Source organism: Bufo gargarizans, chromosome 10 (assembly GCF_014858855.1).
Source record: "Bufo gargarizans isolate SCDJY-AF-19 chromosome 10, ASM1485885v1, whole genome shotgun sequence".
NCBI lineage: Eukaryota > Metazoa > Chordata > Amphibia > Anura > Bufonidae > Bufo > Bufo gargarizans.
The window spans coordinates 56,225,615-56,248,075 of NC_058089.1; the positions used below are offsets into that span (position 1 = coordinate 56,225,615).

At 45.8% G+C, this 22,461-nt stretch overlaps 1 protein-coding gene across 1 annotated transcript in view; it reads left to right on the top strand.

Moving 5' to 3' along the window:
* The window catches only part of LGR4 (leucine rich repeat containing G protein-coupled receptor 4), a 90,589-nt gene extending 80,444 nt beyond the window's left edge, over nucleotides 1-10,145 (top strand). The window contains exons 14-18 of the mRNA XM_044270327.1: nucleotides 2,100-2,171; nucleotides 2,614-2,739; nucleotides 3,487-3,608; nucleotides 5,719-5,793; nucleotides 6,469-10,145. Of these exons, the coding sequence (XP_044126262.1) occupies nucleotides 2,100-2,171; nucleotides 2,614-2,739; nucleotides 3,487-3,608; nucleotides 5,719-5,793; nucleotides 6,469-7,745 (1,672 nt within the window). The 3' untranslated portion in view covers nucleotides 7,746-10,145. The remainder of the gene's footprint in view (nucleotides 1-2,099; nucleotides 2,172-2,613; nucleotides 2,740-3,486; nucleotides 3,609-5,718; nucleotides 5,794-6,468) is intronic.
* Nucleotides 10,146-22,461: the final 12,316 nt, after the last annotated feature.

Sequence of the window (22,461 nt, forward strand, 5' to 3'; positions counted from 1 at the left end):
TCCCTTTAAACCCTATTAAGGGTCCATTCACGCATCCATATGTGTTTTGCGGATCCACAAAACACTGACACCGGCAATGTGCGTTCTCATAGAAAATGCCTTTTCTTGTCCGCAAATGCGGATGCGAATAGAACATTCCGGCCCCATTGAAAATGAATAGATATGCACCTGTTCCGCAAAATTGCAGAACTGATGCGGACCCATTTTGCGGACGTGTGTATGGACCCTAAAGGGGCTCTTAACCTGGAACATTTTGTTCTTGTAAACAGCCATTCAAAATAGGCTGGATGTCACATATCTCAGATGTTGTTATAAATCCTATTATGTAGTGGATTTGCCTTTGGATTTCATTGTTTGCTGGAGCTAGCTGAGCCCTGTACTTGGCAGTCCCATAGACGGTGAATGGAGTGGTGGTCACACATGTGCATTATGGCTCCAGTCACACTTGGGGACCCATGTTATTGCGATGGTTCCGGACAACAATAGGCATTTCTATCATAGTGCCGGCCAAGTGCGGTCCGCAAAATGCGGAACGCACATGCAACGCACATGGCCAGTGTCTGTGTTTTGCGGACCGCAGTTGCGGATGTGTGAATGGACCCTTAGAGTAAGGTCAGGCACCAACGGCCATCAATCTAATATGTAGGGGATTGTTCTGGCTCTGCTACCCAACAACAGGTACAATGCTTGTCTGTCCTAAAGATGGGCAATCGGTTAAAAATCCCTGAAAGACCCTGTAAGGCCTATGCACGCGACTGTATTTTTGGTACGCATCCGATCTGCATTTTTGCAAATCGAAGGTGGACCCATTTATTTCAATGAGGCTGCAAAAATGCAGAGAGCACACCACTTGCTGTCAACATCCATACGTCTGTGCCGCTGTCCTATTCTTGTCCATTTTGCGGAGAAAGATTGTACATTTCTATAGATAGGTGGGGGAAAAAATGGCATCATTCTCACGGCCGGTAGCCATGATTGCGGTTTGCAGACCACAAGACGTATAAGGTCGTGTGCCATGAGGCCTTAACGTCATGGTTCACCTTTATCGATCGTTTAACATGCCCAATAATTTATTCCCCTCTCCCCTTTGAGAACATGGGGCTTGTCCCCACGCACTCCACACTGTTCAGTAAGCAGGTGAGAATGGCTATTTCCCCAGTTGTTAATTTCTGACGAGTCCCCTTTAAGAGTTTCACCCAATGCTGTCTTGCCTCTAAAGCAACATTATAGACAGTGAATGTTCATTGGTCAGTTCCTATGCTTATAAGGGATCTGATCCCATTCTTTGCCTAAGAGGGGTATGCCCATATCAGCCTTTTCATGGTGAAGATCGGAATATACGTCGTATGCAGTGGACAGAGATTTCGTTGTGAAACCAGCTAAGCGATTTGTGCTATACGGTTTCCCCCACAGAAGTGAATGGGAGTTAGGAGTACATTGTTGCCCAGTGAGCTACACTGTTTCCATAGCTCTCATTCACTTCTGCAGGAGCTACAGAAACGACATAGCTTTACAGCTGTTTCTGTAACTGGCCCCTGCATACTGCAGATATCAGCCATGAATGGAATGCCCTCTTAATATATAACCCCCATACAGAATAATAGTAGGGCTTTCTACACTAAAGGAGTTGTCTGGCCTTGGAGCAGACAAACCCTCTGATCATTAAAAACTGAAGGTTCACCTGTCCGCAGTCCCACTGCTGCTCCATACCCAGCTGCTTCCTGACCCCATATGACCTGGAAGCGGCTGGGTACCGTTACCGCTTCGGCTAATCACTGGCCGCTGCATGCACAGATATGATGTACTGTTCAACCCTCTGTGTCTGCTAAAGTCTAATAGCGGTGACCGGACCGAGACGCTTCCTGGTCCTGCATGGAGCAGCAGTGGGACTGAGGACAGGTGAGTCTTCCTTTTTTTTACTTTCAGGGGCACAGATCCAGACCAGAGGGCTTTAGGCTCCAATACCGGACAACCCCTTTAAAGCGTAAGATGATTCGGTAGTGCAGAGATAGAAAAGTTACCCATAATGGCCTAAAGTAATGAACATGAATCAATCAGATGCAGAAAATCCACTAATAATGGCATCTTCTCTATTGCAGGGACCTCAGCAGAAACTCCATCAGCAGGATCCACAGTGACGCCTTCAGCACTCTGACCTCAATATCCAAACTGTAAGTGACCAGCTGCAGACTATCTCTCCCATCATCCTGCAAAACCGTCAAGCAAACACCTTCTCCCCCTTCCCTCCTTTTTTTTCTTTTTTTTAAATTACCATATACAGTAATCTGTCTTTGCATTCTAAGAGGATTTACCTCCTGAAAGTATTTAATAAGATCATAGACCCCCAGGGTAATCGCCCGAAATCGGCGCAATTTAATGTCGAAATAACAAATGTTCTTTGAAAAGGGCATTTTTCATCAGATTAAGACAGAGAAATGTCAAGTGCAGAAGTGACCGTGGTAATAACTGAGTATTATACTCCCTGGTTAACGAAATGAGAAATCAGAGCGCTGGTGACCAGAAGGACGTCACCCTGATTATGATGGAATGGGATTTGATATTTTATTATTATTTTTTGTATCTTTTCTGATTGTTTTTAATTGATGTTTTTAGGGACCTAAGTTTTAATCAGTTGTCGTCGTTTCCAACCGGAGGACTGCACGGCTTAACTCAACTGAAACTCACAGGAAATCCGACCTTCAGAGATTCACTGTTGGCTAAAGACTTTCAAAAGCTGCAGTAAGTGACCTTGAGTATTACTGTGGTGGCACTGGATACATTCACACATCATTTGGTCATTCACACATAGTATAAGTAGAGCTTGGTGCTCCTTTGGCATGATGCAGAGATGTCTTGTAGAGCACAACTCCATTGAAGGGAAATTTCAGCAGATAACATTTATGCCCTTTACAGTAGATGGCTCATAACTGTAAGGGTGCAGCCACACGGTCAGGTTTCTGCAGCCCAAATCAGTAGTGGATCCTAAAAGGGGAGAAAGTATAAAGGACAGATACGACCTCTCTTGAATTCACTCCTGGTTTTGGCTTCTAAAACTTCATGCAGAAACCTGACCGTGTGGCCGTACCCTTAGATCGGCGGTGGTCCCACCTCCTGTTCTTCCACACGTGCATGTCCACGCTGTCTCTTCCATAGGGAATTGAGTGGCAGCGCACCCATTCGACTGCCTCTCCATATGAACTCCCCTCCTAGGATCACTAGAATCCCCATGCTAGTGGTCAGTCCGATTCCCCAGATCTAACAGAAAAAGGGTCTAAACAAGACCCCCTCCCCCTTCCTGCCAGTGTCCTCTCTCAGACCTTTGAATTGTCAATTTCTTATGAAAATGCATAAATACATTTTATTAAAATATGTAATTCAGGGAGGGAGGCTTATTTAACTGAGTATAATTACAGCTTATTACTTGGCCTAGCTTTACATGCACGATGACACAAAGGCGTAAAATGTTCCCCTCTTTTCATCCTTTAGGTCGGTGTCTGTTCCATACGCCTATCAGTGCTGTGCGTTTTCGGCTTGTGACTCTTACACAACCTCCACTGCGGAAGATGATGGATCAAAGTACCAGAAGCTTCTGATGGATCATGAAAAAGGTATCCCCCTTAATCATATATCGGGGAGTGAAATTTGGAAAACAAATTAAAGGGGTTGTTCTCGCCTCAAACATTAGTGGCATATCAATAGGATAAGCCACCAATGTCAGATAGGTGTACCTCTGGGACCCACGCACCACTCATGCGTGGCTGCCCTCCAATAATTTCTATGGTAGTGATATGCCACCAGTGTTTGAGGCGAGACAACCCCTTTAATGGCAGAACTATTGAAAGGAGAAAAACCTAATACGTCTAACCTGCATCTATCAAGTCACTCATAAGTTGCAGGAATATTCTGGATTCACAGAATTGATGGCCTATTCTTAAAGCGGTTGTCCGCTTTATTCTAGTGATGACCTATCCTCAGGATAGGTCATCAATATCAGATCGACGGGGGTCTGCCTACCGGCACCCCTGCCAATCTGCTGTTTTGAAGAGAAGGCAACTCTCATACAAGAGCTTCCTTCTCTGCTCTGTTTTCCTGCTCGCCGCAGCAATTGCAGTGGTGAGCAGTGCAATGACCAGTATGGCGTCCCCATTCACTTCTATAGGGTGGCTCTGTAGTATTCACTTGAACCGAAGGCGTCATTCCAAAGAATTGAATGGGGACACCATACTTGTAATTAGACTGCTTACCGCTGCAATTGCTACGACGAGCAGGTAAGGCTAGTTTCACACTTGCAGCAGGACGGATCCGACAGGCTGTTCACCATGTCGGATCCGTCCTGTGGCTATTTCGCCGTGCCCGCGGACCGCCGCTCCGTCCCTATTGACTATAATGGGGACGGGGGCGGAGCTCCGGCGCAGCATGGCGGTGCACGGAGAAAGCCGCCGGACTAAAAAGCCTGACATGCAGTAATTTTAGTCCGGCGGCCTTTCTCCGTGCACCGCCGTGCTGCGCCGGAGCTCCGCCCCCGTCCCCATTATAGTCAATGGGGACGGAGCGGCGGTCCGGCGGCACGGCGAAATAGCCGCAGGACGGATCCGACATGGTGAACAGCCTGCTGCAAGTGTGAACGTACCCTTAACAGAGCAGAGTTGCCTTCTCTTTAAACAGCAGATCGGCAGGGGTGTCGGGAGCGGCAATCTGATATTGATGACCTATCATGAGGATAGGTCATCAATAGTAAAAAGCAGACAACCCTTTTAAGCCATCTGTGTTGTGAAGCTGGAAAAGCTTAGTATAGGCCATCAGTATCGAATCGATGGGGGCCTGACTCTGCACCCTCCATTGATCAGATGTTTGAAGTGGTCATGGTTTATCCCCTTCAATATTTTCAAGTTCTCTGTCTACATCATACTGGTGGCCGTGCTGCGTAGTTACAGCTTTACCCCATTAAAGTAAATGGTACCAAACTGTAACCACCTTGCACCACCGCTAGTATGTAGATGACGTATAGGAAAACACTGAATAGACTGCAGCAATCCTACAAGCATGGCAAACCCTTCAAACAGCTGATCGACAGGGGTTCCACGAGTCGGACCCCCCCACCATTCTGATATTGATACCTGGACTACTCCTTTAACAGGTTAGGCCCTCAATACATGATTGGTGAGGGCACAACGCTCCGGAACCTGCCAAACATTAAAATAATGGCGCAGCAGGACTCCAGCGAGAGCCAGCTCCCCTTCATTGTTTCTTGGGCACTGCACCATAGCATACAGGAGTGTGGATGTGCCTGGTAGTGCAGCTCAGTCCCATTTACTTCAGTGAGACGGAGCCGCAGTACCAAGCACCGCTATCTATACAGACGAGCCCCCGAAGGGACGCAGTTATAAAGATAGGCCAAACCGCTTTTACGGCAGTAAGTAGCATGTTGAAATATTGTAAGGTCTCATGCACACAGCCGGATCCTGCCTGTGTGCATACCGCCATTTTTTTTCAAACTGCTCTAGAAATGCCAAATCCTTGTCCGCAAAATGGACAGGAATAGGACATGTTCTATCTTTTTGCGAGGCTGAGGAACGGATGTGGATAACACACTGTGTGCTGTCCTCATCTTTTGCAGCCTCATTGAAATGAATGGGTCCACTTCTGATCCACAAAAAATGCAGCCCAGACATATGGCTATGTGCATGAGCCCTAAAACTATTGCATCTTGTCACATAGGGGCCATTGAAGACTACGTATCTGAGGAAGTAAAAGACCATGTGCAAACTGTTGTTCATTGCAACCCACCTACAGGTAAGTGTGCCTCAGATTTCCTCATGGTAGTGTGCATTAGTTTTGTAGGACACAAGAGTTTCACTGTTTTAGACTGGTCAATAAAATCCCCCTTCAAGGGGAGAATAATTGGCTTATGTGGCCATATGGATTAGCAAAGTCTGGGTGTTATCCATTGCTTCTTGACGTATCATCAAGTCCATCATCTGATCAGGCCAAAGAGTTGAGCAAAGATATGGTCCACTTGGTCTTAGATATTTTTTGATTATTAAAGGGGTTTTCTATAAATTTTGGTATTGATGATCAATATCTGATCGGTGAGCACTGTAGCCTCTTCCTAGGCCATGTGATGTCCCAATCATCGGTCACATGGCCTAGGTGCAGCTCAGTCCCATTCGAGTGAATGGGACTGAGCTGTGATGCTAAGCACAGCTGCTCTCCAGTGGACGGCGCTGTGCTGTTGCTTCTATCAACAGCTGATCGGCGGGGTTACCGGGAGTCGGACCCCCCACCGATGTCATATTGATGACCTATCCTGAGGATAGGTCATCAATATGTAAATCCTAGAAAACCCCTTTAAGCCTAGGATGACGACAATAGAATAGCTTGTCCAGCTATAGTTATTATAGTCAGTGGTTTCATTCCCCCTTCCATTAGACATCACTCAACTAACTCTGTGGTCCCTTTTTCTTTCAGGCGCTTTTAAACCCTGTGAGTTTCTGCTTGGCAGCTGGATGATTCGACTCACCGTATGGTTCATCTTCTTGCTAGCTGTCATCTTCAACAGCATTGTCATCATGACTATGTTTGCTTCCTGTTCCACCATGTCCTCCTCCAAGCTCTTAGTAGGTGTCATTGCCGTCTCCAATCTTTTCATGGGCATATATACAGGAATTTTGACCGTATTGGACACTGCCTCTTGGGGACAGTTTGCGGAGTTTGGCATCTGGTGGGAAACTGGCAGCGGATGTAAAGTGGCTGGCTTCCTGGCAATTTTCTCTTCAGAGAGTGCCATTTTCTTCTTGACCTTGGCAGCCATTGAACGGAGCTTGTCTGCAAAGGATATAATTAAGAGGGAGAAGAGCCAACATTTAAAGAAATTTCAAATTGCTTCAGTCATTGCTCTGTTCCTTGCAATAGGAGCAGGATGTTTGCCTTTGTTTCACGTTGGGGAATTTTCTTCCTCTCCTCTGTGCTTGCCTTTCCCAACTGGAGAGACACCATCTTTAGGCTTTACAGTAACGTTGGTTCTCCTAAACTCCTTGGCGTTTTTGGTGATGGTTATAACCTATACAAGACTATACTGCACTTTGGAGAAAGAAGACCTCTCTGAGAATTCTGAGTCCAGTATGATCAAACATGTCGCCTGGCTCATCTTCACCAACTGCATCTTCTTCTGCCCCGTGGCCTTCTTCTCCTTTGCACCACTCATCACTGCAATATCCATAACCCCTGAAATCATGAAATCTGTAACACTGATATTTTTCCCGTTGCCAGCCTGCCTCAACCCGGTGCTGTATGTGTTCTTCAACCCCAAGTTTAAGGAAGACTGGAAGCTACTAAGGTGGCATATCGCCAAGAGACGTGGCTCGGTCGCAGTCTCCACCAACGCCCAAAGAGGATGCGTGACTCAGGATTTTTACTATGACTTTGGAATGTATTCTCACCTACAAGGCAACTACGCGGTGTGCGATTACTGCGAGTCGGTGCTCCTAAAAAATCCTCCGCCTTGTAAACACTTGATAAAGTCTCAGAGTTGTCCAACGTTGGCCGTCGTGCCCTGCCACCGGTCCGAGAATTACTGGTCAGACATTGGAACTCAGTCTGCCCACTCGGACTGCGCAGACGAAGAAGACTCATTTGTGTCTGATAGCTCCGACCAGGTCCAGGCTTGCGGTCGAGCCTGCTTCTACCAGAGTCGCGGTTTTCCGTTGGTTCGTTACGCCTATAATATACCAAGGATGAAAGACTGAGCAGACTATGGACCTATTCGTTGGGAATATAGCAGTGGTCGAAGAACACAAACCATTAACGACCTAACATCAAAGGGAGCACTTTTATAAGCCTGTCACTTATAAAGAAGGGAAGCGGACAAAGGACGTCAGGACTCTTGAACAAGCCCTTTGTTGTCTAAGGGGCCATGTTTCTTGCGCTGCAAGCAGTTACATGCCTCTGCAGGAGACAGGAGTCTAAAGACTGACTGTTTGGACTACAAATAATTTGTAAACCAAAATTTTGCCTGCAATCGTTCTGTTTTGTCTGTCTTCGAATCTACGTAACGTGTTGATGTGTTTTTTCGTGTGTTTTTTTTTTTCGTGTTTTTTCTTTTTCCTACAGTATAATGTCTTTGTTAGCTCGGCGGCGGCATATTGAACCGCCATGTAGCGCAGTGCAGATATTGAGGGAATGTCATTGTATGAAGACAGTTGTTAGTAGCCTGTAGGTGTAGTAGCTCAGGAGGGATACAATCCCAGTCTGCGATACTATGATCTTAAGCGTGTTTCATATGTCTGTATGGAACGTTACACAAGGTCTATCACAGCTAGTGGGGCCATGCCGTCATCTACACATGCTGGCACCCGAGTGGTAGATCGACATCTATCAGAGGTGTGCTCCATCTGTCCTATAGATAATCATAGACCAAAAATAAAAGGAAGTACAGTATTATCTAATCTATTAACGTTTTCAAGGGCTAGAAATCTGCTAGGAACAGTAATGGGTTTTCTAGCAATACAGAATAGTGCTGGTAGTCCGCCAAGCACAACTTGGGTAGATATGTAACCAAATTGCTTTTTCGGGGGATCCACAATATTGTTATACGCATACAGCCGGTGCATATTGCAAACGGTACATGACGTGAAACGCAAACTATTACTTGTGCCTTATTGATTACTACTTTAAAAGGGTTGTCCAAGAATGAAAACTTATCACCTATTCGAAGGCTTGGTGATTAGTGCCGGGGGGGTCTTACCACTGGGACCTTCATCAATCACAACGGTTGGAGGATAGGAGATCCTGTATGCCCTCTTTTGAATTGTTTGGCGGCCAAGTAAACGCACTGCCACTCCTATTAGACAGCCAAGTGCTTGCCTATCTTTGGCAGTCACATAGACTAGACCTGAGTACCATGCTCATGCTTCCCCTTCGGTCAAGTGGAGGACATGGGACCCTCTCTAATCAGTGGGGTCCCAGCAGGCGGACCTCTACCAAACAGACCCTTATGCACTATCCAGTTGTCCTTTTAAGGATAAGCCTTCTAAGAGCCATCCAAAGGGTCCTGATTGGGCACCCACGTAATAGTGGTCAGTGGCCAAAAATCCATCTGCCCTTACCATAGTTATCAACGTATCTGATAATGACCCGGTTGCTTTCTCTTGAGGGCTTTTTATGGCAAAACAGTCTACCATAGAAGGCCTAGGTGCTTTGTGGTAGAAATTCAGTCTGCCATGGAAATGCACAAAACATGGTGCGGAAGAGTGAAAATGACGTGAAATGGTGCCAATATATATATTTTATGGAAAGAAGTCTCCATAAATTTCACACTGATCATTATAACATCTGTGGGGTTGTACAAGGAGGAAAATGGGTCTTCTTTTTTTGCCCTCCCAGAAATGGCACCGCTGCTGTCCATGGGCGGTGTATTGCAACTCGTGCAAGTAAATGCCGTACCAAAATACCGCACAATGACGGGTGCTGTTTTGGGGGTGTAAAACTGCAGGAAAAGAAAATGATTGACTTAAAAGAAGTCAGACACCATCAGTGGTGTCCATAGATGGTGCCTGGTTGCATCGGGTGACAATCATCCGACGTCTCTGAACTCCTCCAAGGTGGAGCTTCCATTAACAGTCACACAATGTGTCTGTGCACACTGCCGAATTGTATGTAAACTCTGCATAGAACGGACCAGAAATCTATGGCGCACATCTGTGTCCTGGCACCACAAAATCGCATCTCAAATCGGCTTTCATATTCCTGTACCTTTTATCTTAAAGGGATTGTCTGACATATTTAAAAATAAATTACAAAAAAAGAAAAACCTGCCCTTTAAAACACCCTCTTTTCCAGCACATTGGCTTCCAGCAGTCTGAACAGTGAAGTACAATTTGCATCCAATTCAACGTGTGCCGCTGGGAACTGCGGCACTGGCACAGATAGCATTTTAAAAGGTGAAGTTTTTTTTTCCCCTACCCACTGCTGCTGTCATCTGTTATCTGTTATTTTAATTATGCTGACAACCACTTTAACAGGGTTGTCCACTTTCACCAATTTTTTTTTTTTTTAAGACTAGTTCTTTCTTGGGTCCCTTTCACACGAGCGAGTTTTCCGCGCGGGTGCTATGCGTGACGTGAACGCATATCACCCACACTGAATCCTGACCCATTCATTTCAATGGGTCTGTGTACATGAGCGTTGCGTTAAAATTGCAGCATGTTCTATATTCAGCGTTTTTCACGCAGCCCTGGCCCCATAGAAGTGAATGGGGCTGCGTGAAAAACGCATTGCATCCGCAAGCAAGTGTGGGTGCGATGCGTTGTTTTTTTTACTCATGATTGCTAAGAGATGTTGTTTGTAAACATTCAGTTTTTTATCACGCGCGTGAAAATGCATCAAAACGTATTGCACCCGCGCAGAAAAAAACTGAACAACTAACCGCAGACAAAACTGACTGAACTTGCCTGCAAAATAGTGCGAGTTTCACTGAACGCATCCGGCCCCAATCCGCAACGCCCGTGTGAAACCAGCCTTAAAGGGGTTGTCCCATTGCAACAACTCATTCCTTATGCTGGTTTCAGACCTGAGCGTTCTGTGTGCGCGATTGTACCGGCGTTTGCAATCGCGCATACAGAGACAAGCGAACGCCCATTGTCGTGCGTTCCCGAAAGTCTATGTACGGGAACGCGCGACAAGACGTCCCAAAGAAGCTCATGTACTTCTTGGGGCGTCGGGTGTTTTACAGTGCGATCGTACGCGCTGTAAAACGCCCAGGTGAGAACCATGCTGATAGGGAAGCATTGGTTTCTCCTTGTTGAGCGTTTTACAGCGCGTAGGAACGCGCTGTAAAACGCTCAGGTCTGAACCCAGCCTATAGGGGTTGTCCCATTGCAACAACTCATTCCTTATCCACAGGGGATAAGTGTCTGACTGGTGCAGATTAGATTGCTGGGGGCTGTTTGTCTGTGCAGCACATGGACAGGCCTGGTCCTCCAGAGATGCTCTTTGTAGCCAGTCTCTGCATTGGTTAAATAGAAGGTGGTCCTCATCAGGGGACAACTTTGATTCAATCAGAATGCCCTAATAACATGTGAAAATATGACAACTAAATTCACTAATTAATTTTGAGCACTTACACTTTTTCAGCCAAACAATTCAATCCTTTTGAATGAATTCCATATATTTTTTTTGCTTCAGTCTGTAATAAATGATGAATATTCAGATTTTATTTTAATTTTTTTTATAGTCCTTAGATTTTTTTTTATTTATTTTTTTGGCTCCATTACCTTTACGTTGCTAAATTCTCGTATCGTGCTGTTCTTCTTAATTCCTTAGAGCCGTTGATTTGTGAGTAATCAGAAGCGCCGTTTTCATATCCCCCGATTCCTTGCCACGATCCCCCTACCTTTTTTATTTTAGAGACATTCCGATCTAAACCGTGAAGCTAGATGGTTTTACAAATTAAGCTGTATATAGTGAGCATATTTTTTTATCTTTCTATTATAAATTATTTGATAGAGCACAAGGTTGGGATGTATAGCTTCAGTTTATTTTGTCAATTAAAGCTACCTCCTCGAAACTCTAATGGCTGCCAGTAGCAGAATGAATCAGTTTATAAACTTTCTCTTGCCTTGTAAATCCGCTCTTTTGTACATAGCTGCTGTAATAAAGTTGCTGTATATTAATCATGGGAGGGGTTTTACGCTGTATATTGTAATTTTGTTTTTATATGAAAAGCTTTTAACAAGTAAAGAATTATTTCCATTTTGTGTGTTCTTTGTTGGGTGAGGCACGATCATTTTAGATGATTTCTGCATAGCAAATATTTCATGGAAAAATCTGGCCAACAGTAGTCTTCTGCTAATATGCCATAGATCACATTGGAGGCCTTAAAGGGATTGTCCAACTTTTTTATTTATTTGTGCCCTAGCCGGGAATACCTGTGTCGATCCGCACTCTCCTGCTCCGTTCCGGCTCCCTGACTCTCCACTAGTCTGGTCCTTGTTTGTCAAGTTCTGCAAGGGGGTCACATGCCCCACCGCAGCCAATGACTGACCGCAGTGGTGACGTGCCTCTAACGGGGATGAGACCCCCAGCAGTGACGTGCCACTTGGGGGCATGTCAGAACTGAAGCCAAACGTTGACTGTAGCGGCACATGTGAACACCTCCGTGCGGAAGTTTGCAGGACAGGGGCTGGCAGACCAGTGTAGGAAGCTATGGGGAGGCTAAGTATTCCAGGCTATGCAAATAAAAAAAGCTGGACAGCCCCTTTAAAGGGGTTGTGGCCAGACCCGTGGTGGTGATTTATATTTGCCTCATTCATGCCACTGTGTTCCAGCTCTGCAAGTCATTGGTCTCCCCTCGTGAAAGTCCGCTTTGATGCGGGGTGTGTGACTGCTGCAGCCAATTGGTGGCCGCAGCAGTAAAGTGTCACCCTTTCGGCAAGTCATTTGTTGTAATGGTCATGTGCCCGTGTCAAACCAGATGTTGGTGTGGGGATACCCAGATCCTGCAGGGGATCAGGCAAGTATGATCACCCCCATGGGTCTGCTGCTTAAAGACACATTACCACTGAGGTCAATCATCTGACCCTGTCTGCGCAGAAGCTGTTAAACAAAGACCAGTGAATGAGGTTGAAAAAAACAAAAAACTGCATAAAGATGAACAACCCCTTTAAGCTCAGATCAGAACCTCTCACAGAGTGGCTGCGGGATGCTATATAGCCTATATATTTGGCACGGCTCAGATTTCCATTACTGGAAATCACTTTGTTTAACTTTCTAAGCAAAGTGCCATTGATTTGAATGGCAGTGTGCCTGGAATGCTGCATCAGATATTCGGTGATGGAAGTCTCTGAGCAGCGCCCGAAGGGGTCGGGGAATGTTGGGCTATGTTCACACAGCAAATAACATAGCTGAAAAATCAGCGGCAGATCAGAATGGAAATCTGACAGCTCGTTTTTGGCGTTCCGTAAATGCCATCAAGTACTCTCTCCAGATACACCTCCTACTCATTGATGTATTTTAACCCTTTCCTGTCAGATTAGGGAAGCAGCCATTAAAAAGCTTGAAAGAAATAACTTTGTCACTTCTGATGCCTTTTGAAATCTGTGTATCCATGTGCACTAGGTTACATTTTCTCATTAAAATCAATGGGAAGATGCCGGTGGTGCTTTGGACACGTATTATGCAATGTAAGATATGTGTTCTGGGCAGTGGAATGAGCAGCATTTTTGGGCTTAGATTTGTTGCAGAAATCTCTGCGTTTCTCCCATTCATCTGAATGGAGCCTGTGGAAAAAACAATGTGCTTGTTGCAGAACTCGGATCCTCCCCACACACAATTCAGACATGTTGAATGGAGTTTTTAGTTAAAAAAAATTCTGTTACATGTTAATGCACACACAACGTTTACCATGGCCGATAATCTCTAACGAGAAGTCGCATGAACGCTCATTAGCAATCATCTTGCAGTATAGTGCTGCTGCCGATTGCAATTCAGATTTTTCTAAGCCTGCTTAAAGGCAACCGGTCACCATGTTCTGACATATAAAAGCGAATGTACCTTGTTTACCCTGATAGTTCCCAACGAGCGATCCATAATCTTCTTTTATCACCCTATAAACCTTTCCCTCCTTTTATGCTATTTAACATAAGAGTCATATCCTAAATGTTTGACCGGAGAAGAGTCATATTTCCTGAGTCAAGCACCTCTGCTCCGGCTAAGAAACGCCCCTATAGATAAAGTCTCGCACATGCTTAAATTTCATTTTGGGCAGAATATTCCAGCCCATAGTGGTGTGAAGGGGATGGGACATACACTGAACTATCTGATTGGCCTAACAAAGAAAGGGCACGTGCGCGATTTCGGATTACAAGCGGTGAGGGCAGAAATTGGCTGTCAATCAAAGTTTGGGGGGGGGGAATGGGCTATGATGGTGTGAGGGGAAGGAATTATTTATGCGAATGAGCCTAACGGCGGGAAAGCTTTATAGGGCGATAAAATAGGACAGGTTAGTCCTGAGAAGATTATGCATTGATCGCTGGGAACTTTCAGGGTAATTAAGCATTAAGGTACATTCTGTTTTATACACTGCCTGTCCCAAAAAAAAGCTGCCACCAAAAAAAAATATATAATAATTCTCAATGGGGTTAAGGTCTGGACTCTGTGTGGTGGCCAATCCCTGTGTGAAAATGATGCCGAATGCTCCCTGAACCACTCTTCTCACAATTTGAGCCCGATGAATTCTGGCATTGTCATCTTGGAATATGCCCGTGCCATCAGGAAAGAAAAGAGCCATTGATGGAATAACCTGGTCATTCAGTATGTTCAGGTAGTCGCTGACCTCATTCTTGGAGCACATACTGTTGCTGAATATAGACCTAAACAACTGCAGCAACCCCAGATCATAGCACTGCGGCCCCCACAGGCTTGTACAGATGGGTGCATCACTTCATCTGCCTCACTCTTACCCTGATGCGCCCATCACTCTGGAACAGGGTAAATGTGGACTCATCAGACCACATGATCTTCTTCCATTGCTCTAGAGTCCAATCTTTATGCTCCCTAGCAAATTGAAGCCTTTTTTTCTGGTTTTCCTCACTGATCAGTGGTTTTCTTACGGCTACACAGCTGTTCAGTCCCAATCCCTTGAGTTCCCTTTGCATTGTGCGTGTGGAAATGCTCTTACTTTCACTATTAAACATAGCCCTGAGTTCTACTGTTTTTCTTCGATTTGATTTCTCTAAATGTTTAAGTGATCGCCGATCGCGATCATTCAGGATTTTATTTTTGTCACCACATTTCTTCCTCGAATACGATGGGTCCTCACTATCCTTCCAGTTTTTTATAATGCGTTGGACAGATCGTAACCCAATTTTAGTAGTTTCTGCAATCTCCTTAGATATTTTCTCTGCTTGATGCATGCCAATAATATGACCCTTCTCAAACAGACTAACCTCTTTTCCACGACCACGAGATGTGTCTTCCGACATGGTGGTTTAAGAAATGAGAAGCAGAGAAGCAGCTCATTGCACCAGTTGGGGTTAAATAACTTGTTGCCAGCTGAAAGATAATCGCCCATGCAGTAATTATCCAATAGGAGGCTCATACCTATTTGCTTAGTAAAATCCAGGTTGCGACTTATTTTTTGGGACAGGCAGTGTATGTCAGAACACGGTGACAGGTTCCCTTTAACCACTTCAGCCCCGCTAGCTGAAACCCCCTTCATGACCAGAGCACTTTTTACACTTCGGCACTACACTCCTTTCACCGTTTATCGCTCGGTCATGCAACTTACCACCCAAATGAATTTTACCTCCTTTTCTTCTCACTAATGGAGCTTTCATTTGGTGGTATTTTATTGCTGCTGACATTTTTACTTTTTTTGTTATTAATCAAAATGTAACAATTTTTTTGCAAAAAAATGAAATTTTTCACTTTCAGCTGTAAAATTTTGCAAAAAAAACGACATCCATATATAAATTTTTTGCCAAATTTATTGTTCTACATGTCTTTGATAAAAAAAATAATGTTTGGGCAAAAAAAAAATGGTTTGGGTAAAAGTTATAGCATTTACAAACTATGGTACAAAAATGTGAATTTCCGCTTTTTGAAGCAGCTCTGACTTTCTGAGCACCTGTCATGTTTCCTGAGGTTCTACAATGCCCAGACAGTAGAAAAACCCCACAAATGACCCCATTTCGGAAAGTAGACACCCTAAGGTATTCGCTGATGGGCATAGTGAGTTCATAGAACTTTTTATTTTTTGTCACAAGTTAGCGGAAAATGATGATGATTTTATTTTTAATTTTTTTTCTTACAAAGTCTCATATTCCACTAACTTGCGACAAAAAATAAAAAATTCTAGGAACTCACCATGCCCCTCACAGAATACCTTGGGGTGTCTTCTTTCCAAAATGGGGTCACTTGTGGGGTAGTTATACTGCCCTGGCAATTTAGGGGCCCAAATGTGTGAGAAGAACTTTGCAATCAAAATGTGTAAAAAATGACCGGTGAAATCCGAAAGGTGCACTTTGGAATATGTGCCCCTTTGCCCACCTTGGCAGCAAAAAAGTGTCACATGTGGTATCGCCGTACTCAGGAGAAGTTGGGGAATGTGTTTTGGGGTGTCATTTTACATATACCCATGCTGGGTGAGAGAAATATCCTGGCAAAAGACAACTTTTCCAATTTTTTAATGCAAAGTTGGCATTTGATCAAGATGTTTATCTCACCCAGCATGGGTATATGTAAAATGACACCCCAAAACACATTCCCCAACTTCTCCTGAGTACGGCGATGCCAGATGTGTGACACTTTTTTGCAGCCTAGATGCGCAAAGGTGCCCAAATTCCTTTTAGGAGGGCATTTTTAGACATTTGGATCCCAGACTTCTTCTCACGCTTTAGGGTCCCTAAAAAGCCAGGGCAGTATAAATACCCCACATGTGACCCCACTTTGGAAAGAAGACACCCCAAGGTATCCAATGAGGGGCCTGGCAAGTTCATAGAAATTTTTTTTTTTTTCGCATAAGTTAGCGGAAATTGATTTTTTATTTTTTTTTATCACAAAGTCTCACTTTCCGCTAACTTAGGACAAAAATTTTAATCTTTCATGGACTCAATATGCCCCTCAGCAAATACCTTGGGGTGTCTTCTTTCCAAAATGGGGTCAGTTGTGGGGTGTTTGTACTGCCCTGGCATTTGAGGGTCTCCGCAATCATTACATGTATGGCCAGCATTAGGAGTTTCTGCTATTCTCCTTATATTGAGCATACAGGTAATGAGATTTTTTTTTCCGTTCAGCCTCTGGGCTGAAAGAAAAAAATGAACGGCACAGATTTCTTCATTCGCATCGATCAATGTGGATGAAAAAATCTCTGCCAAAAAAAAAAAAAAACGAGGGGAATGGTGTCTGCCAGGACAAAGGAGCTCCGCCCTACATCCATACCCACTTAGCTCGTATGCCCTGGCAAACCAGATTTCTCCATTCACATCAATCGATGTGGATGAATAAATCATTGCCGGGATTTTTTTTATATTTTTTTTTTATATATATATATACAAAGTGTTTGCCAAAGCATAGGAACGCCGCCTCCTCCTCAGCTCGTATGCCTCGGCAAACGTATCTGTCACTGCAGAGGAGAAAATCCCGTCTTGCAGCGCCGCATACACCGACTTGCGTGTAATCTGACAGCAGCGCAATGCTTCTGTCAGAATGCACATCAGTGCTGCAGCTAGTCAATCGGTTGGTCCTTTATAGAACAAACCTCTCCTTCCCCATGGGTCAATATGCAAAGTGCAAATCGCCCAAAGATGTGGCGAAGTGCGTTATGCACTTTGTCCCATGTGAAAGGAGACGTTTGCAGCAGCTGTGTGAGTGAATGGGCCCTAATAGCCCTGTGTGCCTATCCTGGTGAGATGATCCCTATGCTAATAGTGTACCTGTGAGTGGTACTTCCGGAAACACTCTCCAAAGCATAGGGCAGGGTGGTCAGGACAGAAATAGCAGGTGTCACGCCTTATTCCACTCCTGCTACAGACACGACATCTTTTTCGGGGTGACGGTTGGGTTGAGGTACCAGGAACGACATTGGGGAAATGTCGCTTGTGTAGACGGCTAACTACACTGGTGGATGGGGCCACGGAACCTCCTGGGTACAGGAGGTTCTCGATGATCTCTTCCTGAAATTTGAGGAAGGATCCAGTTCTCCCAGCCTTACTGTAGAGAACAAAACTATTATACAGAGCCAATTGAATTAAATATACAGACACCTTCTTATACCAGCGTCTGGTTCTGCGGGAAACTAAATACGGAGACAACATCTGGTCATTGAAGTCGACCCCTCCCATGTGGAGGTTATAGTCGTGGACTGAGAGGGGCTTGTCAATGACACGGGTTGCTCGCTCAATTTGTATTGTCGTGTCTGCGTGAATGGAGGAGAGCATGTAAACGTCACGCTTGTCTCTCCATTTCACCGCAAGCAGTTCTTCGTTACACAGTGCGGCCCTCTGCCCCCTTCCAAGACGGGTGCTAACGAGCCGTTGGGGGAAGCCCGCGCGACTAGTTCGTGCGGTACCACAGGCGCCAATCCGTTCTAGAAACAAATGCCTAAAGAGGGCCACACTTGTGTAAAAATTGTCCACATAAAGATGGTACCCCTTGCCGAATAAGGGTGACACCAAGTCCCAAACTGTCTTCCCACTGCTCCCCAGGTAGTCAGGGCAACCGACCGGCTCCAGGGTCTGATCTTTTCCCTCATAGATCCGAAATTTGTGGGTATAGCCTATGGCCCTTTCACAGAGCTTATACAATTTGACCCCATACCGGGCGCGCTTGCTTGGGATGTATTGTTTGAAGCCAAGGCGCCCGGTAAAATGTATCAGGGGACTCGTCTCTGCAGATGTTTTGCTCTGGGGTATACAAATCTGCACATTTCAGGTTGAAATGGTCTATGAGGGGCCGAATTTTGTGGAGCCGGTCAAAAGCAGGGTGGCCTCTGGGACGGGAGGTGCTGTTATCACTAAAGTGCAGGAAACGCAGGATGGTCTCAAATCGTGTCCTGGACATAGCAGCAGAGAACATGGGCATGTGATGAATCGGGTTCGTGGACCAATATGACCGCAATTCATGCTTTTTAGTTAGACCCATGTTGAGGAGGAGGCCCAGAAAAGTTTTAATTTCGGAAACTTGGACTGGTTTCCACCGGAAAGGCTGGGCATAATAGCTTCCCGGGTTAGCGGTTATAAATTGTGTGGCATACCGGTTTGTTTCGGCCACAACTAAGTCTAAGAGCTCCGCAGTCAAGAACAGCTCAAAAAAAATCCCAGGGCCGAAGCGATCTGAGCCGTCTCAACCCGAACTCCAGACTGGGCAGTGAAAGGGAAAACTACAGGTGCGGCTGAAGTTGGGGACTGCCAATCAGGGTTTGCCAGCACCTCAGGGATTCTAGGGGCTCTACGGGCCTGTCTGTGTGGTGGCTGCGACGGGGTCACTACTGCACGTGCCACCGTACCAGCTTCAACTGCCCTTCTGGTGCTCGCTACTTCACCAGGTTGTACGGCAGTGCTGGTACTAGGTCCAGGAAGGGCTGGGCTGCTGGTGTATGCCTCACCACGTAATCCGACAGCACCAGCCCCACTCTGCTGCTCTTGAAGCGGATCCTGCGCAACCTGCGGTCTAGCGACACGGGGCCGGGTACGCCTGGTGCTATCAGGGACCTCAGCCTCCTCGTCCGAACTTTGGGTCAGAGAGCCACTGCTTTCTACAGGTTCGTATTCTGACCCGCTGGATTCATCAGATGAGGGTTCCCACTCCTCATCCGACTGGGTCAGAAGCCTGTAGGCCTCTTCAGAGGAATACCCCCTGTTTGACATGTGGGCAACTAAATTTAGGGGTATTCCCTGAGACTACCCAAGAAAAAAAAAGCAAGCCTGTCTTACAAAGGGGAGGCTAGCGAAGTACCGGAGGCCGCTGCGGTTGATAAAAAATATCAAAACTGATTTTTTTATCGCCGCAATGCGTGTAAAGTGAATGTGTGATTTTTTTTTTTTGTCACTGCGGTGGGGCGGGTGTGGGCGACCGATCAGGCCTGATCGGGCAAACACTGCGTTTTGGGTGGAGGGAGAACTAAAGTGACACTAATACAATTATAGATCTGACCGTGATCAGTTTTGATCACTTCCAGATACTATAAAAGTACAAATGCTGATTAGCGATACGCTAATCAGCGAATAACGGACTGCGGTGCGGTGGGCTGGGCGCTAACCGATTCTAAACTACCTAACCAAGGGGCCTAAACTATACCTAAGACCTAACGGTCAATACCAGTGAAAAGAAAAAGTGACAGTTTGCACTGATCACTTTTTTCCTTTCACTAGTGATTGACAGGGGCGATCAAAGGGTTAATTGGGGTTCAGGGGGGTGATCTGGGGCTAAGTGTCTAGTGTTGGTGTACTCACTGTGTAGCCTGCTCCTCTGCTGGATCCAACCGACGAAAAGAACCAGCAGCGGAGCAGGCAACCATATAACAGATCATATTTACTAATATGATCTGCTATTTGGCGCTCTGATTGGATTTTTTTTTAAATCATCAGCTTGCCAGCCGCGATCATTGGCTGGCAAGCTGATGACGATTTACTCCCTGACGAAATGCCGGCCCGAACTGCGCATGCGCGGGCCGGCATAGCGTGTCCTCTCGCATCTCGCGAGATGACGTGTATATGCGTGACTCTGCGCAGCGATGCCGCCTCCGGACTGCACATCTGCGTTAGGCGGTCCGGAGGTGGTTCAAAATCAGCACTTACTGTCCAGAAGATTGTGCTTTCTAATAATAGGAATCTGCTGTCGGCAAACCACTAGACAGTGAGTGGGCAAGCGATGGCATAACGATCACTCCTACCCATGCTGTGGGGGAAATTGGTGCATGTAATAGCAGCAGTCTCCTTTGCCAGCGGGCAACGCTTCCCTCCTGACAATCGCTTGCTGATCTGCGTGTCTAGTACAGGAGTTAGCAGTCATACTGACCCTGGCGTCATTCCACATTGTTCATGAAGAAACCAATTACTCAGTTCTTAACAATGACCACTGTACAGGTGCATACAATAGAAAATATCCATGACTTGTGCTTTCCAGGCCTATTTCATGCTCCATCAGAGCATGGGTGAAAACAAAATAACAGCAGACATTCCTATAGGTTATGAAATATTACTGGTGTGTGTATATAGAGAAATGATCAACTGGCAAAGGTTAGTCACTCCAAACGGGGATTAGTCACCCTGTCCATGTCGGGGCTTGTTTATCTAGTCATAATGTGATCCCCAAAACAGAAGAGACGCCCAATGTTTGTGCCTTGAGAATTGTATTCAAATTTACCCAGAGGACTCTTGAATGGGACTGAGCTGTGCCTAGGCCCCATGTGACCGAGGAACATGACATCATATTGCCTAGGAAGAGGTGTAAACACTCATGGAGTGCCACAGCCTGTTCGTGCGGGGGTCCAGGGCGTTAGATCCCCGCCGATCTCATATTAATGACCTATCCCAGGGATGGACAACCTGCGGCTCTCCAGCTGTTACAGCAGGGCATGGTGGGAGTTGTAGTTTTACAACAGCTGAGGCGCCAGCCTGAGGATTGGTCATCAATATGTAAATCGTGGAGACCCCCTTTTAAGGTCTGCACCCTGCAGTAGGCATTGTAGAAATGTATTTCGGAGCGTTCTTACCCGTGGATATAAGCAAGTGACTCTGGATGAGGTACATGGATGGAGGCCATCCTCTTGATTCAGCCAGGAAATTTACGGTTAAAGGCCTAAACCTACATTTACACGTGACTGTGTGTGGAGAATTGATGGTTCTTTAGTACAGTTGGTTATAAACAATTGAGTCACATTATTATGACCACCAGCTAATATCAAGAGTAATTGCCATGTGCAGCATGGACAGCAGCTAGATGGGCTGGGAGTGACTCAATAAGGTCCCGGTAGGTGGTCACAGGTAGCTGAAGACAGGATGCAGTGCTGGAGGGTGCATGGAGAAGGCTCCATAGAGCAAACGCCGCCATCAAGGTGATCCCACAGATAATCAACTGGGTTCAAGTCTGGGGCATTAGGGGGCCATGGTAGTACTTGGATATTGCTCTTCCAACCAATGTTGTACTTTTCTAGCTGTGTGACATGTTGCATTGTCTTTCGGAAATATCCCATCCTCCCCAGGGAAGACAATCGGCATATATGGGTGTAAGCGAACAGCAAAGATGTATTCATACCCAAATCGGTTGAGAGTGCCTTCCACATGGATGAGTGGACCCAGAGAATGCCATGAAATCATGCCCCAGACCATAATGTTGCCACAACCACCTTGTGTTCTTCCAGTACTGGTTGCAGGGTATTTGTTCTCTGATGTTTCTCGCTTGACACGCCAATGTCCAGCTGTTCAATAAAAAAGTGACTCAGCAGAGGTCCCGTTCCTATACTGGCGTGAAAATTGAAGCCTTTTCTGCCAGTGCCAGAGATGCAGTGACCGTCCCTCTGTTTCGGAGCCCCATACACAGTAGGTTTAGCTGAACTGTTTTGTGAGACACGTCTGGTAGCCTCCTGGTTCATTTTTGGGGTGAACAACTCCACTGTAGCATGTCTATTACCTTTGCACACCTTCGTAGCTGATGTTCACCTCTCATATCAGTGGCACGTGCTGCTCTGCAGTTTGCACATCGCTTGTTCTTAATGCTGCCATTTGTCCACTCATGATACACTTTCACCACAGATAATTCACAAACTGTGCCTGTTCAGAAATACTGCCATCCTCCGAAAGCCGATCATCCCCCAAATCGCCCCTTTTACCCATGACCGTAACGAGGGATACGTGTGTAGATGGCCTATCCCACACCTTAGATACCCAACAAGCCAGCTCAGCACACGTGACTTCCTTCTTGAGCTAAGTAATCCATGAAATAGGGGGCACACTGCAATGAGGAATG